This window comes from Eutrema salsugineum, unplaced genomic scaffold (assembly GCF_000478725.1).
Source record: "Eutrema salsugineum unplaced genomic scaffold, Eutsalg1_0 scaffold_13, whole genome shotgun sequence".
NCBI lineage: Eukaryota > Viridiplantae > Streptophyta > Magnoliopsida > Brassicales > Brassicaceae > Eutrema > Eutrema salsugineum.
The window spans coordinates 7,616,569-7,633,205 of NW_006256885.1; the positions used below are offsets into that span (position 1 = coordinate 7,616,569).

At 34.3% G+C, this 16,637-nt stretch overlaps 5 protein-coding genes and 1 long non-coding RNA gene across 6 annotated transcripts; 5 read left to right on the plus strand and 1 right to left on the minus strand.

The window, feature by feature from the left end:
• The first annotated feature begins 705 nt into the window (after window positions 1–705).
• Window positions 706–1,363, plus strand: LOC18023938 (heavy metal-associated isoprenylated plant protein 43). The gene is made up of 3 exons (XM_006407949.2): window positions 706–827; window positions 907–982; window positions 1,056–1,363. Exons 1-3 carry the CDS (start codon window positions 816–818, stop codon window positions 1,361–1,363), a joined length of 396 nt encoding a protein of 131 aa, XP_006408012.1. The 5' UTR covers window positions 706–815.
• A 2,168-nt stretch (window positions 1,364–3,531) lies between these two features.
• On the plus strand, window positions 3,532–6,736 carry LOC18023939 (pectin acetylesterase 12). The gene is made up of 12 exons (XM_006407950.2): window positions 3,532–3,962; window positions 4,403–4,485; window positions 4,579–4,708; window positions 4,807–4,880; window positions 5,098–5,184; window positions 5,265–5,389; window positions 5,494–5,554; window positions 5,661–5,714; window positions 5,813–5,890; window positions 6,005–6,110; window positions 6,199–6,344; window positions 6,443–6,736. Exons 1-12 carry the CDS (start codon window positions 3,767–3,769, stop codon window positions 6,548–6,550), a joined length of 1,248 nt encoding a protein of 415 aa, XP_006408013.1. The 5' UTR covers window positions 3,532–3,766; the 3' UTR covers window positions 6,551–6,736.
• A 134-nt stretch (window positions 6,737–6,870) lies between these two features.
• Window positions 6,871–8,035, minus strand: LOC112088907. The gene is made up of 3 exons (XR_002900765.1): window positions 7,822–8,035; window positions 7,302–7,497; window positions 6,871–7,204 (listed from the first exon to the last, which is right to left on the minus strand). It is a non-coding gene; the product is annotated as an uncharacterized LOC112088907 (long non-coding RNA).
• Window positions 7,050–9,649, plus strand: LOC18023940 (cylicin-1). Its single transcript, XM_006407951.2, has 2 exons — window positions 7,050–7,212; window positions 7,831–9,649. Exons 1-2 carry the CDS (start codon window positions 7,168–7,170, stop codon window positions 9,430–9,432), a joined length of 1,647 nt encoding a protein of 548 aa, XP_006408014.1. The 5' UTR covers window positions 7,050–7,167; the 3' UTR covers window positions 9,433–9,649.
• Window positions 9,650–12,462: 2,813 nt separating this feature from the next.
• LOC18023941 (hydrophobic protein RCI2B) lies at window positions 12,463–13,466 on the plus strand. The gene is made up of 3 exons (XM_024159771.1): window positions 12,463–12,629; window positions 12,767–12,893; window positions 13,333–13,466. The coding sequence occupies exons 1-2, from the start codon at window positions 12,549–12,551 to the stop codon at window positions 12,851–12,853; spliced, it is 168 nt and encodes a 55-aa protein (XP_024015539.1). The 5' UTR covers window positions 12,463–12,548; the 3' UTR covers window positions 12,854–12,893; window positions 13,333–13,466.
• A 1,787-nt stretch (window positions 13,467–15,253) lies between these two features.
• On the plus strand, window positions 15,254–16,514 carry LOC18023942 (hydrophobic protein RCI2A). Its single transcript, XM_024159462.1, has 3 exons — window positions 15,254–15,458; window positions 15,597–15,719; window positions 16,343–16,514. Exons 1-2 carry the CDS (start codon window positions 15,378–15,380, stop codon window positions 15,678–15,680), a joined length of 165 nt encoding a protein of 54 aa, XP_024015230.1. The 5' UTR covers window positions 15,254–15,377; the 3' UTR covers window positions 15,681–15,719; window positions 16,343–16,514.
• Window positions 16,515–16,637: the final 123 nt, after the last annotated feature.

Below are 16,637 nucleotides of genomic sequence, written 5' to 3' on the forward strand. Positions count from 1 at the left end.
TGGAGAAGAGATAAATATGGAAGGGGCATAGGCTTGTTAATTTTAATTTTTTGCCATTATTAGGTTTAGGTGTTTTGATCGTTGGTTAATATTTGGTGATTAAAAGGGGATTTGTTTGTTGGGAACATAGGATGACACTTAGCATACAAGAAAAATACACCTTGAAAACTATAAGAATCACCAATCTTGAAATGATTAAAAGAAGGGACGATGATTTTGGTTGTTTATTAGTCTGAACAACTCATGTGGTGGTTTATTTGATTCAACTGAATCCAAACAAGCCCTTCTGAGTTGATAACCAAACCGGAAAGGTATGGTTCAATTTCTACTCAAATAAAACCAAAACCATAAACCGTTAGAGGTATCAAAATCGAATTTCTATCTATCCATACATTTGCTGCTTTGCATGATCATAAAATATATAATACACAAATGATTTGGGGTCAAGTAAGTACAAAATAAAATAGAATATGGGACTCACTATATTCATAAATTTGCAGGATTAAAAAAATCCCCTCTTCAATAATGTCCCAAATAGAGTCCATAAGATGATAGCAGAATACCAACTAAGCAAATTCCCAAAAAACTCTATTTAATTATCTAGAATAGGTATAAACATGCATCTAAGCACGTAGATACCGTAATCTCTTTGAATATTTAATTATACCAATGCTGATCAAAGACAACCTCAACTGCTTCAACATTATTCCAATCTGTCATCTCTTGTCTTCACATGTTTCTAAATAACTTCTTCTCTTCTTTCTCCATCGCCCAAAATTCCACTAATTCATTTCTCTTTCTTTGCTAATCCAATCATGACTGTTAAGGTAAACATTCTAAGTACTAGTTTTCTCAAACATCATATGATTCCATTTTTTATTATTCCTTCTATATGGTTTTGAGCAGAAAGTTGAGATCAAGGTGGATATAAACTGTGGGAAATGCAATAGCGCAATCATGGAAGCAGTCACAGAGATAGAAGGTACTGAGAATATTTTTTAAAAAAACAATCTCTGGTCTAACATATTCTAATAAACATGAGATATTTGATGCAGGTGTGAATCATATTTCATTAGATGAGGAGAAAAGCATACTTACCGTGGTGGGCACAATGGATCCGGTCTGCGTTGCAAAACGGCTGAAGAAGATTAAACAGAAACCTGTAATCATCAGCGTTGGACCACCACCAAAACCTCCTGAGCCGCCAAAGCCTCCACAAGCGCCTGAACCAGCAAAGCCTCTACCAGCACCTGAACCACCAAAGCCTGTATGTAATTGCAAGCCTATGCCTCCTCACTGTGCGAGTTGCGATGTTGTGTCTGTTACTACCTATGAAAGTGGAAGCGGCTGCACCATTCTTTGAGTCATGTGTTTCTTACCTTAATTAGTCACCACTCTTTTTACCAAAGCCTTTCATATCAAGTCCTGCAACCTATATATTAGCCAAGACTAATTTCTTATTTTACTTATGCCTTCTTCTCGGATGTTGTTGTTCAATCCCCTGTTTTGAATGAGTAGCTCCGTTGATGCTAGTTTGACGGGGTTCCTGCTAACAAGAGGAAAACACCAATTTTTTGGTGAATTTAAGCATGTGAAGTAAAACTGCAGAGGTTAGTCATGTGACTTGGACGTGCTATATAATTAATTTCCAGCAAAAAATAAGATTTCCATATCGTGTATAAACGTTTTCTGGTCAGATTGAATTAGAGAAACCATGGAAGACTTGTTTTGTTTATGAATGTTCATTGCCACAAGCTGTAAAACAGATGATGCATGATAATGTGAAGCTCTTTTAAAAAAATATATGAAATGAAACCCATAAGGTGAGAGGTGAAACCATAATGTGCTACAGACTTATTTGAGTCGTAGACGCTTGATAAAGCCATCACGCAGGCCCATTAACTTTGTTGAGCCCATTACTAAACTTTTGAGCAAATCCGCAACATTGAAAAAAGATTGGGGGGTTCTTATGGAAAACAAATAGTAGAGTGAGGGACCATAATACAATAAGTAGAAACAAAAGCAAGTGGACGACCACGGCGGAAGATCAACATGTGGTGATGTGCATGAGACCAAGCCCGTGTTTTCTCGTTCTCCGGCGCACATTTGTTTTTTTTCCCCGTATTTTTGTTGCCTTTCTTCAACTAGACTCTCTATTTATTTATTACGATAGTATAAACTAATTTTTAGGTCTGTGTTTTATTAGGTAAAAAATTATTATTCAACTAGATCTATCTTTTCGAAAGCGACATAATTTTTATTTTAAAATTATTTGATTCTTTCTGAAATATATCCATGTTTTATATTTAAGCTGAAACTTTAATGGAATCCATCTACATGAACTACATAGCCAACAATGAAGATGGAACTACTTAAATTTGTTTTTTTTCTTTCAAAAAACTACTTAAATTACTGAAACCTTTTTTAAAAAAAAAACTACTTTCAATCTAGGCTAGGATATTTGTGTAATAAATAAAAACAATTACAGATTGTCGTGTTCCCTTAAATTAATCCAAGCATATATATATATATATATATATATAGTGTCGTAGACCTTACATTACATAACATGACAGCGATCATCACTCGAAAAATCAGTGTGTTTTTGCATCTCTCGTAGGGTAGGTTTATGATGGCTTTCCCCAACTTCCCATTATATCATCACCACTTGTTTCTTTCACACATGCTTCTGCCCAAAGTGGAAAGCTGAGTTGGGAGAGATCATAATTCATAAGAGTTCGTTATGCAAGTCATTACTACGTCAACGTCAGTTCAAAGGAAGATGATTCGATTTTTACTTTTTTTAACCAAGAAGAGAGAGGATGATTCTCTCTTGGCAAGAGTGACTTATTTTTGAGGAGTATAATTATCAAAACCACATAGTATTATATTTTCGTATAATCCCTAACCAAATTCCTATAACAAAGAATATAGATATAGGGGTTTTTATTATAAGAAAATTGTTTATGCCGGTGTCATCAATTTCCATATACGTAGTTCATTCAGAAAAAGTTAAATCAAGATATTTTTTCTGTATTTCAAGTTTCTAACAAAACTGAACGAAATAATTTAGTAGCTAAAGAAACGTGTAGAAGGTACACCTACTGCCAAGAATTGTTTTCTAGAAACCAATTATTTCAAGAAATTAAGTTGAATTGCTATAACGAGAAATCTAGAGATAGATATATCTTCTCCACCAAAAAAAACAAAAAAAAAATCAGGCTAAGAGCCAATAGAGATCACATACTATGGACCCATTTTCTCCATGTGCTAGTAAGCAGAACATCAAACTAATTAGTAATTATATCTGCTTTTGTCGCTGTTGCCTCTCCTTTAGGGATGCTGAGCGTTTTAAGTGTGAACGAAGATCTAGGAAACATAAAAGATGGTCTCTGTCTTTGTCATATAATAAGAGCAGCGAGTGAATTAATTTAATTTTTAAAATTAAAATCAAAATTAAAACTCCAACCGTGAATCCAGCCATGAAACTCTTTTCGATTTTTCTTTTGTTTTTTTTGTTGGTCACTTTACAAAGAATTCCTTCTACACTAGTCTCATTTGTCTTCGTTTTTTTCTCCTCTTTCCTTGTTTTTTTTTTTTTTTTTGTTTCTTTCTTGAACTCAGACAAGCACAAAGATCGAATTTTTTTATATATTACACTACGTGTTTGGCTTTAAAGTTTGTTCCTCTTCCCTATCTCTCACTCCAAGAGATCTGTTTTCTTTTTTGCTTTCTCTCTTCTCTTCCAGTGAGAGAGTGAGATAAAATGAAGAAACTTTTGTTGGTAGGGATAATTGTGGCAGGGCTGACTCTGGTAACTCAAGCAAACGAGTATCTAGATTTCAATGTGACAGAAATAGATCGCATTGAGGAATTAGAGTTTGGATTCTCCAAATATAGCTCCAATTTGAACCCTTTATTAGTTGGTCTCACCCTTATCAGAGGAGCTGATTCTGGAGCTGGTACTCTCTCTCTCCATGTCTCTCATTTTTTACTTTGTCGAGTTTTTTTCAGATGTCAAAAACAAAAAAAAAGGGGTACAAATGGTTGCTTTAATTTTTTGGGTTGTTTCTTCATTTATTCACTTCAGCTAACATTCTTCTCAGCTGGTTTTATCTGTTGTCCCCTTCCATATTTAACTTGTTTTTTACGTTTATTGTTATGTATTCTTCACGATTCCTTTCATTTTCCCTGTTTTATTGATTAAAAATGTAAATATCAACAAAATTCATGTAATTTATATGATCTGTTTTTAATTTACAGTAAATTGTGCTCAGATGAACAGGGTTAGAAGCAGTGTATCTTATCTTGTGATGTGTCATTAGGAAAAAAAAAAAACAAGAAGAGTGTTTTTTAGATCTGTTTGTGACTTTACAAGTTTGTTTGTGTATTTCGTTCACAGTTTGTTTGGATGGAACATTGCCTGGATATCACTTGCACCGTGGACATGGATCTGGAGCTAATAGCTGGCTCATTCAGTTGGAGGTTTAGTGAATGATTTGTTTTCTATAAAATCTACTTTGTATAAGTCTTCATTCTTTAAAGTTTAATGTTTTGCAACTGAAAAATGTGAAACAGGGAGGAGGATGGTGCAACAACGTCAGGACCTGTGTATACCGGAAGAAGACTCGACGTGGATCCTCTAACTATATGGAGAAACAGCTTCAGTTTACAGGAATATTGAGTGATAAAGCTCAAGAGAATCCCGGTATCGTTTCAATCCTTGTTTAAGTTTTGTTCAAGCCAGTAATATAATGTAATTCTGAGAATCATTGATCCTCATTGTCAAGTGTTTGTGTTTTGAAGACTTCTTCAACTGGAATAGAGTGAAGCTTCGTTACTGTGATGGCGCTTCTTTCAGTGGAGATGGTCAGAATAAGGTTCGAATCTATACACTATTGAGCTAATAGAGTTCTTGAGCGACCCATTGATGTGCTTCAGAACAACTTGCTAGTTTCTAGGCTTTTGGAACTCTGTAATTTCTAATCGTCTACACTATTATTAGCCATGGACAACGCTTGATATGATCTTAGTTATGTAGTTTTGAGCAGGTTTTAGCTGTGTAACTAATGCAAATTTACCTTAAACTTTTTTCAGGCTGCACAGCTTCAGTTTAGAGGAGAGCGTATCTGGAGAGCCGCCATAGATGACTTGAAGGCGAAAGGAATGAGATATGCCAACCAGGTTTGACACTCTTAACCTTATCTTAGTCTACACCTCAGGATAAAAGGCAAGAGTGATGTTAACTGTTTCTATTATGTCAGGCACTTTTGTCTGGATGCTCTGCTGGTGGTTTAGCAGCAATTCTACGATGCGATGAGTTTAGGAACTTATTCCCTAGATCCACCAAAGTCAAGTGCTTAAGTGATGCAGGCTTGTTCTTGGACACGTTAGTTTATTTTTCCCAACTCAAAGTCTGTGTAAAAGCAGGCCATTTTCCTTTTCCCTTGATTTAGTAACTGTGATTGACTGGTTTGTTTCTGTTAATTATAGAGCTGATGTTTCTGGTGGCCGCACAATCAGGAACTTGTACAATGGTGTAGTAGAATTTCAGGTGGGATTCCTCTTTCAAGCCCACAGCTTCGTTCCTTTATATTTGAAGAGCACTAAGATACTTTTAGAAATCTTCTTGACCATATCTGGGATTTTACCATTTACAGAGTGTAAAGAACAACCTGCCTCGTATCTGCACAAACCATCTCGATCCAACCTCGGTAAACCTTTTTTTTTTTTCTCACACTGATGTTGTTGCAGACTGAAGAATGACCATTCGAAGTCTTGTATTTGATGATAACTCATCGTTTCTGTGCAGTGTTTCTTCCCACAAAATCTGATAGGTCAGATGAAAACTCCACTCTTTATTGTCAACGCAGCATATGATACATGGCAGGTAATGTTCTTTTTTCTCTACGAAAACTCGAGATTGCTTCTAATAATAAGAAGAAGCTATTGTGCGTTGATGGTTAGGCTCACGCAACTTGTCTTTATAATGGCTTCTAATCAGATTCAAAGCAGTATAGCTCCAACATCAGCGGATCCTAGTGGATTTTGGCATGACTGTAGACTAAACCATGAAAAATGTACCCCTGCACAAATGCGCTTCTTGCAAGGTTGTTCTATACATCACAAAGCTTTTGGACTTGACATTTTAAAGCGTTGCATTGCTATAATTGTTTAATTTTTTTTTTCCGAGAACAGGATTCAGGGATCAGATGCTGAGTGTAGTGAGGGGATTCTCAATGTCTAGACAGAATGGATTATTCATCAATTCCTGTTTCGCTCACTGCCAAACCGAGAGGCAAGATACTTGGTTCGCCGATGATTCTCCTGTCATCAAGAAAAAGGTAACAGCTCAAACCTTTCCAAAACAAGAAAAGGCTGTTTTTGGATCTTGGACTCCTGACTAAAAATCAATTCTTGACATTGTGTATATGTAATGCAGGCGGTAGCAATAGCCGTGGGAGATTGGTATTTCGACAGAGCGGAAGTGAAGTTAGTTGATTGCCCATACCCTTGTGACAAGAGCTGTCACAACTTGGTGTTTAGATGATTGATTGACTGCTGTTCTTTATTCTTATATACCTTAGAAAAGAAGCTTCTTTCAAATGGAGAGGCCTACATGCATTCTTGATATTACCAATGCCTCATTTGATAAATGTATGATTGATTTTGCTGCTCTGGAAAACCATTAATAAAACCCAAAACAAAGTTTGCTCATAAGAGTTTAAATGTGATCACAGAGAAATGATCCTTCTTTTGTTTTTTTTCTCTCTTCAGACTGCAAGTAGTTGATCTATATACTGGAAATGTCAACATTGGTCCCACAAAGAATTCAGGATAACTGTTTTATTTATTTCACAAATGTCTAACAAATGCAGATAATGGCTAAGAATAAACAATAAAATAGTAAGGATAAAGAAAGTGAAAAGAGTAGAGAATATACAGAGTGTGTTGACACTTGACACCCTGGTTTTAGGGTGAGAGACAGCTATCCAGTGTTCCCCACTTTATGTGTGTAAGTGGTTTTTTCGGCCTATCATTTCCTTTTTAAGTTCTCTCAGTCAAACTAATTTCTTCAACAACTCTGCCAATAAATAATCTGAGAGTTTTGAAGTTGAACCCTGTCCATTACTTTTTTTTCTTCTAGTTCCTTCTGAATCTTCTTTCATGGCTTCTGATTCTCAGACCGCAACTGCAGCTACTTCTGAAAAGGTAAGCTTGCTCAGATATTCTTCCTCTGTTTCAGAGAATCTTATTACATATGTTTATACGCATCTAATTCTGTATGTATCTATATGTACCTTCTGTGTGATGCTTTTAAGGTTGATAGATAGATTTCTGCATCCTGTTTTGATTCTCGTTAAGATCCATATGCTTTCACTGAGGCATAGTCGAATATACTAGTATGTGTTAACACACACATATATGCTCTCCCAGTATATGTATGTTATGCGTATGCACATACATATACACGTAGTATCAAAAGTCTAGAGATACCTGCAATTTTTAACGTTAGCATAAAGTTAAGAAGATAAGATTTGGCTTCTATATTCCACTTTTTTGAAATGCTTAACCTGGTTTTTAACCCTAGTATTCTGTATGAATGTGGAGAATTCTGGAGCAATCATTAGAAGGGGAAAAATGGTCTTTTTTAGAAAGTTGTAGATTATAGCACATGGATGAAAAAGAAACTATCTTTGTCCATCATTTTCTAGAAAACTTTCTTACGTTTCTAAGTATGATTACTGTTCGACAATAAATAAAGCCATACTTTGTGAGTTTTCTATTTAATAGAGAATTATAAAGAGGGTTTCCTTTTACCTGATGCAGCCATTGGAGAACAAGGTGAACGAGGAAGCTAAGTTGATGGAGAAAGATATTGTTTTGTCGGAAACTGCGGATGTGGTGAAAGATACACCGATTTCAGATTCAAACCTGACGGTTGCGAAGGAGAAAATTGATCAAAATCCTGCTGGTGAACCGGAGAAAGAATCACCTGCAGTTGTGGAGGAGGTTGCAGCAGTTGTGAAAGCAGAGGAATCTACAGAGAAAGGAAAAGATGAAAATGGTGAGAAGGTAGCTAAAGAAGAGGAGATTAAAGAACCAAGCCTTGTGAAAGAGGATGTTGAAGAGGTTAATGTTGAAGCTGTTGGTGAGGAGAAAGCAGAAGAAAAAGGGGAAGATAAAAATGTTGAGAAGAAGATAGCTGAACAAGTTGAAATAAAAGAACCAGCCCTTGTGAAAGAGGGTGCTAAAGAAGTTGATGTTGAAGCTGTTGTTACAGAGAAAGCGGAAGAGAAGCGAACCGTGGAGAGTGTTGTTGAAGAAGACAACAAGGATAAGGAGGAGACGAAGGTGGTCGATGTTTCTGAATCAACGGATGAAACTGGAGGCAAACAGGTGGAACCAGATGATGTTCAACCTGTTAAAGATGTCTCTGCAGAGAATGCCGAAGAAAAAATCAAAGACGTTGAGGTTCTTGAAGTCGAGCCAAAGCCAGAGGCTTCTGAAAAATTTGAGACTCAGCCTGAGAAAGCAAAGGAATTGGCACCAGAAGTTGAAGTAGTAAAGGCAGAAGAAACATCTGAAACAACAGAACAAGCTAAGGTTGAGGTTGAGCTTGAAGGAAAGTTGGAGGAGAAAATTGCTGAGACCGAAGATTCGGGCATCAACTCCAAGGATGAAAAAACTTCTGAATCTGGTTCTGTTTTGTGCCCTGAGGAAATCAAACCGACAAACCAAGATTCAGACACTGGCGCCAAAAAGGAGATTGAAGGATATGCTTCTTCTCCTGCTGATGTCATTGATAAGGCCATTACTGAGGAGAAACATGTAGTGGAAGAACCATCAAAGGATGAAAAAACTTCTGAATCCGTTTCAGATTTGTGCCTTGAGAAAGTTGTACCGACAAACCAAGATTCAGACACAAACTCGATAACGGAAACTGAAGCTGCTGAGGTCATTGAGAAGGCCATTACTGAAGAGAAGCATGTAAAGGAAGAACCATCTAAAGATGAAAAAGAGAATGTGAGTGAAGCCATAGATGTCGTAACTAAAGTACCTACAGAAGAGGAGAACATCAAGAAAGATACTGAAACACCAGCTGCAGATGACAAGGGCGAAGATACATTGAAAAAAACTGAGACAGAATCAAGAGAGAAGGAAACTGAAGCAAACAAACAAAAGGAATCAGTGACAGAGAAAATAGCAGAGGTTGTAGAAAATACACCTGTTGTTAAAGAGAAGGACGAGCCGAAACAAGAACCAGAAGTCACAACCAAAGAAGTTGCTGTGAAGCAAAAACAATCAAACAGCATAATGTCAAAGGTGAAGCAATCTCTTGTTAAGGCTAAGAAAGCAATCATTGGAAAATCTCCAAGCTCTAAGACTATCTCAACTGAAGAAGCCAAAGAAGAAACTAAAGTCAAGTGATAAAGAGTCATGGGTTCATTGAAAGTATTTCAGGTATTTTGATTTATTTTGTTGGTTTTGCTTCGTGTGGGAAAAAAACAAAAACAGAACATTCTTTTTCTTTGTTTTTTTTTTGGCTTTGTGAGGTTGTAACTTATATCTGTAAACCTACAAAGATTTGGCTTTGTGTTATGGATGTGTGTTGAGAAATTTCCTGTCATGAACGTAGTTCATCATTCATTAGCATGTCATTCCATGAATAAGCCACCATATCATATGAAAACTGAAAATATACCATTAATAAGCGTGTCCTTTAGGAGTTTTCTCTATGGAATTTCGTCGAACAACTTATCCGCACAATACATCTTTATTGATCCCATGCTTACAATTGAAACGGAGGAAATCATTGACGCCAATTTTGCGACTGAGGAGGAAAGCAGCAAACTTTTATTGAATGAGGAAGATCGAGAAAAAAAAAACGACTCGGGTATGGATCTTTAGCAACATAAGTAAGGTTTCGGGTCAACAGGGAAAAGGCTGATGAAGTTTCCAGAGGCGAGAAATGACATCTATGGCGGCTGAATTGAAGATGTTTCCATGAGGTTTTTTTTTGGAGGGAAAATCTGCTTCGTCTCAGATTCTCAGATTCACGTTCCGTAAATATCGTAGAAAAGCTATAATCCCGTTTAAGCGATCTTTTGTAAATGGGCCCGTAATGGGCTTAGATTGAGTCCCAAACAATAATTTATCGAAAAAATGTAAAGAGTGGATAAAAATGCTAAACTAAATCCTTTAAGACCAATGTCGGCAGAATCGTAATTTTGGGGATAAAAAAAGAGATTTTTTTTTCCTAACGACAAAAAAAAAAAAAAGATAAGAGATTTTTCTTTTCTTTTTTTCTTGTTGCAATGAGTTTTCTTGTCAAACCATTTTTTCTTGTCATTTTATCGAACAGCAAATTTGAACACCACGCCAAAAGTAGGAAAACAGAAATTGGGAAATTAAAGTCAAGTCAAATTTGCACAAGAGGAATCGACAAATTCAAAAGGATAAGAACAAATAGTTTTAAAGCAAGATATTACCACTTATTTTATAACAAGAAAAAAAGACATAACCACTTTGATTAGGACATCATATATACATATAAAAGTAAATCTAATCGTATTTTATTTTTGTGGTGTCAATTCGATGCCACGGTTATGCGTTGGTGTCGGCCATAATATTTATAACTAATTAAAAATTAAAATATTGAATTAATAATTGTCATATTTTTATGAAGGAGTGTTGTTGAGTCTCAAGAAAGCAACTTTAGGAAGAAAGAACATATGCTATTATACTGACAGACGAAGCCAGACTAGAATGATCCACACTAAGTCACTGAGGATTTTCTTTTACAACTTTCTTGCTTTGCTACAAAGATTATTCATGACAGCTAAGCGCTTTGCTGTCATCATTATTCATTAATATAACTAATTGTTGATTTGTTTAGTCTAAATGACTTTACAGTACTAGTTTTCTACTAGAAAAACGGAAGCTGAATTGAAGCCAAAACAAGTAAGGATACGTATGGTTGGGCAGTCCCAAACAATAAGAATAAAGCAATTAATGTAAGAAAAATGCAATACTCCTTAAAAAATACGGACCATTATATTCGAAACTTTTAGTTACCAAAAACTATGTTACGGAAAAATAAAACGACACGCAAACTAAACAAGTCCGAACGTCAACAACCACAATGTTACCATAGTTTTTAATTTTGGATAAGAATATACTTAACTACCGGTTACTGAAACGCAAACCGAGCTATAAGTTCAGATTCATAATAAGTAATAATCAATGATCTTGGCATCTTGCATATATACATATAATATATTCAGCCAGCCATGCATCTATACTGATACGTATACGAAACAGTGAATACAAACTGAGAAATGAACACACCAAAGGAGTGTAAAGTAAATCAAGCATGTCCATGGCCATGTTTATGGAGCATGGACTTGACACGTGAGAGGACGGCCGGGTAGTGCGTTGACAGACCTGAAGGCATGTGAGTGGTTCACGTGTCAATGTGTCATGATACTGTTGGTAGAAGGTGTTAGAGTTATATATATATATAGCCATAACCACGGCGGAGATTGTCCCGGCCCACATTCGTATTCCGACAACGATATATATGGTTTGAGTAATATTATAGTTTGAATATACGTATAATGGGTTGTGCTTGTGTTACGTGTACCTTCTGTGTTAAGCCACTTAACTTCCTAACAAGTACCATGAAGTTTAGTCAAATGAAATCTAAGCTTTTCATTTGGTCCTAATCTTGAAACAAATGGTATTTGAAAAAAAAAAAAAAAATTCTTTTTTTTTCAGCAAATAAAATAATACGTAGAAACATATGAAATCACCAAGATGGATAACCTAAACGAAAGACCATATTTCAACTAGCTTTTGCTTTTCAACTGACAAGTGAATTCTCCGTTACAAAGTATTCGAACACGCTAATTAAATTTGTTATCTTTCGTGCACGCCATATCCATGGCCACTCCCATATCACCTTCAATTTAAATGATGATATAATTTTTCCTATTAATTGATTTTTTTTTGGGGGGGGGGGATTTATAGAGCAGTTTATGTTATCACATGACACAGTAGTCTCAAGTATATAATGTGACTCATTCCTAGCATTTTTTTGGACATTTTTATTTAATATTAATAGATATACCGTTTAATAGTGTAATCTAATGATTTTGATCATTTGATTTGATTCAAACATAGAGCTAAGAATATAATTAAAAAAACAGATTATTAGAAACTACAGATGTGAAGATATAATTATATTATTAATTTGAGAGTTATTATTTACTAAATGTGTTTCAATTGTTAGATACTACATCTTTACCCCAAAAGAAAGCAAGGAAAAACAAAATCAAAAACCTATTACCCTTAGAGAAAAGGGACAAAATACAGAGTAAACACCACGTGGCTTGGCTCATAAAACATTTCTAAAGTCGGGTCTATATATATATACATAGCGAGACATAATAAGAAGACTAAAGAGTCCAAAATCATCAAGAGCAGTTATACTATACAATTTAGTGTTTAAGCATAAAATTTTTCTTCAATACTCAAGCCTCAAAATGGGTACAGCCACTTTCGTTGAAATCATTCTGGCTATTATTTTGCCTCCTCTCGGCGTCTTTCTCAAATTTGGTTGCAAGGTACAATTTATCTCCAGTTTGACGACTACTGTGGTTTATTTTGTTTTAAAAAAATTACAAGTATTTTAAAATTTTCACAATTTATGTTGTTTTTTCCTTAAAAAAACATTTTCCTGATTATTTTCCTTTTTTTGCAGATCGAGTTTTGGATATGTTTGATTTTGACGCTGTTGGGTTATCTTCCCGGGATCATTTACGCTCTATATGCCATCACCAAGAATTGATTTGTTCCTCTCTCCTCTGTTCTTTCCTCTCTGTCTCCTTGTAAGCTTTCTCTATGATCTCTCTTCCTCAAAATATATATTGAATTATTGATATATAAGAAGATAATATATATAATATATATTGATATGTAGTTATATAAGCATGCATGCGTACATGTGCTGGCTATAGAACTAGATTTAGTTCAGATGAATCATCTTTGATTTAGTTGACTTAATTGAGTATATGTTAGGTGAACTACATTTTCTAAGTTATAAAGACTACCCTAACCCTGATACAAATCAGTGAGAGACTGTTTTGACTATTCATTTTTATATGTAACAATTTCGCAAAACTACCGATAATACGTTATTGCAAATATTAAAAAATAGTTAAAAGTATAGCATTACGAGATTATTTTCATTTTCGATCTGCGTTTTACTATTGTAAGGGATTTTCTGACCCAATAAAGTATTAATTTACATTTGTTGTTATTGTGTAGGAGGAACAGCTGCTTGATCATGTTCTCCCATTGGGACTGATTCATCATTTATTTTGTGTTCTGAGTAACTAATTATCATTGCTGTATTTGTATTATTTATATATGGAAAAGGAATCGTTATTTTATGTGAGGAACTTGTTTATTTCTTATTATAATAATGGTAAACTGTTTGAAAAATGGAGTAGGTTTGGATTTTGGACCACCATTCAAATTTTAAAACCAACTTTATATAACTCCATTGCCACATGTCTCTCATCTCAGCACAAACAATATTGCACCATATGCAAAACTCAGTACTCACGTGGTCCATGAGAAATACAACACAATCATCATCCCCACCGGTTGTTAGTAAATAGTAACCCTATTTGATACAATACGTGTTGTTATTAAAGTAATCGAACTGAAGCGACTGAACCGAGCATATGTGTAATAATGACTCGGATTATTGGATGCATACCGAATGAAGCGTATGGTTGATTATCAAATAAAAAACAAAAAAAAAAAACTTAATGTCGCACATTGTGCTTTGAGACTTGAGAGCGAAGTTTCCAATCGGTACATTGCAAATTTGCAACGGATGAATATTTTCTTAAATGATCAGGTAAGTCTAGCTTATAATGTCATCAATTTTCGGCAAGCTGGTGAGTTCCATCAAAAGAGTATTTTCACCATCCTTGGTTATAGGTCGTTTTCAAATTCTCCATATATTTTGTCGACTACTCCTCATTTTTCGAATATGTGGCTTCTTGGTGAATTTTCTTTCTTTCTTGCCAGTTGATACTTATTCCTTAATTTGTACTTGATGGTATTTTAACTTACATTATTGGTTAGTGTTTTCACCTTTTTTTTGTGTGCGTCACTAGGATGCAATATTTGGATTTATATATGGATAATGACCTATAAACGATAATAATAATATAAAAACTACTAAATTATATATGTTATGGTCTTCTAAATACATTTTCAACAAACGAATGTGAAGAAAATAATGGATAAGATAAGAAGTAGATGAAAATTATTTATGCGTAAATTTTCTCCGCTAAAAAACAGAGAAAATAAAACATATTAACCAAAAGAAAGAGGACAATATGTTGTCAAAAAAAAAAAAAAAGAAAGAGGACAATAAAAATGGATAGATAACCAAGCTTTTAAAGTAATTTACATTATGTAGCATGTTGCCAAAGGCCCAAAGCATGATATATAGGAAGCACACACAAATATATATATATATATATATAGATATATTATTGTATGTATCCTTATTTCATTTTGTTTAGTTAAACTTACTTCTTTTTTTCGTTACACTTTCGTGTTTTGGTCGGTACAATATTAAGTCGAATAGTTGATGTTACGTCAAGTCGTCAACGATAATGTATGTTTACAAACATGAATAACGGCATATCATTTCATTATTATTATTTTCGGTATGATAAATGTATATATTTGATTGTAAGCTGTTCAGAAAAAAGGATATATATTTGATTGTAAATTAATACAATATAATTTAATTTATATGTAAAATAGTCGGTTACACTTACACCGTTAGAGTATTATATAATTTTTCACGAGATATTTTTGATAGTTGACCCTTAGATGATAATGTCTGACAAAAGAAAAAAGATCATAATGTTGAACTTGAAATTGATTAAATACATGAACATTATTTGCCGTCGACATAAAATTAACACGGTTATTGACGCGCAAAGAAAGAGTGACGCGCAAAGCGAACTATTCTTTCGCTTTTTACACTCTTGTTACGTAGATGCTCCTAATGCTAATCAGTAATCACGAAATAATAGGAAACTGTATATCTTGCCAAATCCCTTTCGCCTCGGTAGATAAAAATAAAGATAAATACTCATTTAGCTTCAAGGAAAAGGAAAACAAATAAAATAAAAAAGGTAAGCACTACGTGGCTCATAAATATCTCAAAAGTTGGTCTATATAATGTGAGATACATGAAGCCCGAAGGAGAGAGTAAAGAAGAAACACAAACTTTTGAAACTTTTTAATAATTTTTCTCAGAAACTTCAAAGAGCTTAAAAATGGGAACAGCTACTTTCATCGATATTCTTCTCGCTATCCTCTTGCCTCCTCTTGGGGTCTTTCTCAGATTTGGTTGCGGGGTAATTTTCTTTGATCTTCTCACTGATACCACGAATTTATAATTTAATTTTTGTATCTATTCATTATAGAGTTTATTTGTTTGTTCACATACATCCACAAAGATAAAAATTGGAATTTGAATAATAATTTGTTTGCAGGTTGAGTTTTGGATATGTTTGGTTTTGACGCTGTTTGGGTATCTTCCTGGGATCCTCTACGCCCTTTATGTCCTCACCAAATGATTTACCACCTATCCTCTCCTCTTTTCTCTTTATCTCCTTGTAAGCCTTCTCTCTCCTTATGTTGTACATACTGACATACATGTGTTTATGCCATGGAATGAGATTTAAGAAAATCATCTTTTGATTGAGTTTTGTATTACTAGTAAGATATTTCATTGGGAAGTTTAAGTACATATTAGGTAAACCTACGTACATTATACTGTAGTATAGACCCTCTTAATTCGGATAATCTGTTTAAAACAAATAATTATATTTTTCTTCCAAGAAAACAAATAATTATCCTGTAACACAAAAAATAACTAACCAAAATAACAAAATTATGTCATGAATATTACCATTGCAAATTAGTAATACTACCCTGTTGAATAAATCATTAGTCTAATTCAACAAAGTAAAGATAGTGTTAATAGGATTCACTTCATAGTATATATTTCGTTGAAAAAAAAACTTAAATAGTATTTCGAAAAACGACTAGATAATAACAACATATACAGCACTGATATAGATAAATATCTATCTTTTTTATCAGATAAATATCTAGCTTTAAATAATGGATTCTTAAGAGTTTTTCATTTTTTATCTTTCTCAGTTGCATATACGTGTCTAATAGGACAAGATTTTGCTGACAAAATCCTAAATTTGTATTTGTTGTTATTATGTAGGAACAGCTGTTTCGACGTGCTCTCCTCCCTTTGTGTGACTGATTCATCGTTTCTTTCGTCAGGGTTTTATGATTCCAGTAATTTGTCATCATTGTTATGTTTCCGTTGTTATAAAATTTCTGTTGATATAAAGAAGAGATCATTTGGTTTTGTGTGACGAGCTTGCTTATTCGATTATTATTATTTTTTATTTGCTAGTTACTAGTAGAAATTGGAAATTGTGTTGCCTTGGATCATAGGTACCACCATTAAATCTAAACCTTACGTTATACAAAGCCCATTGTCACACGCATCA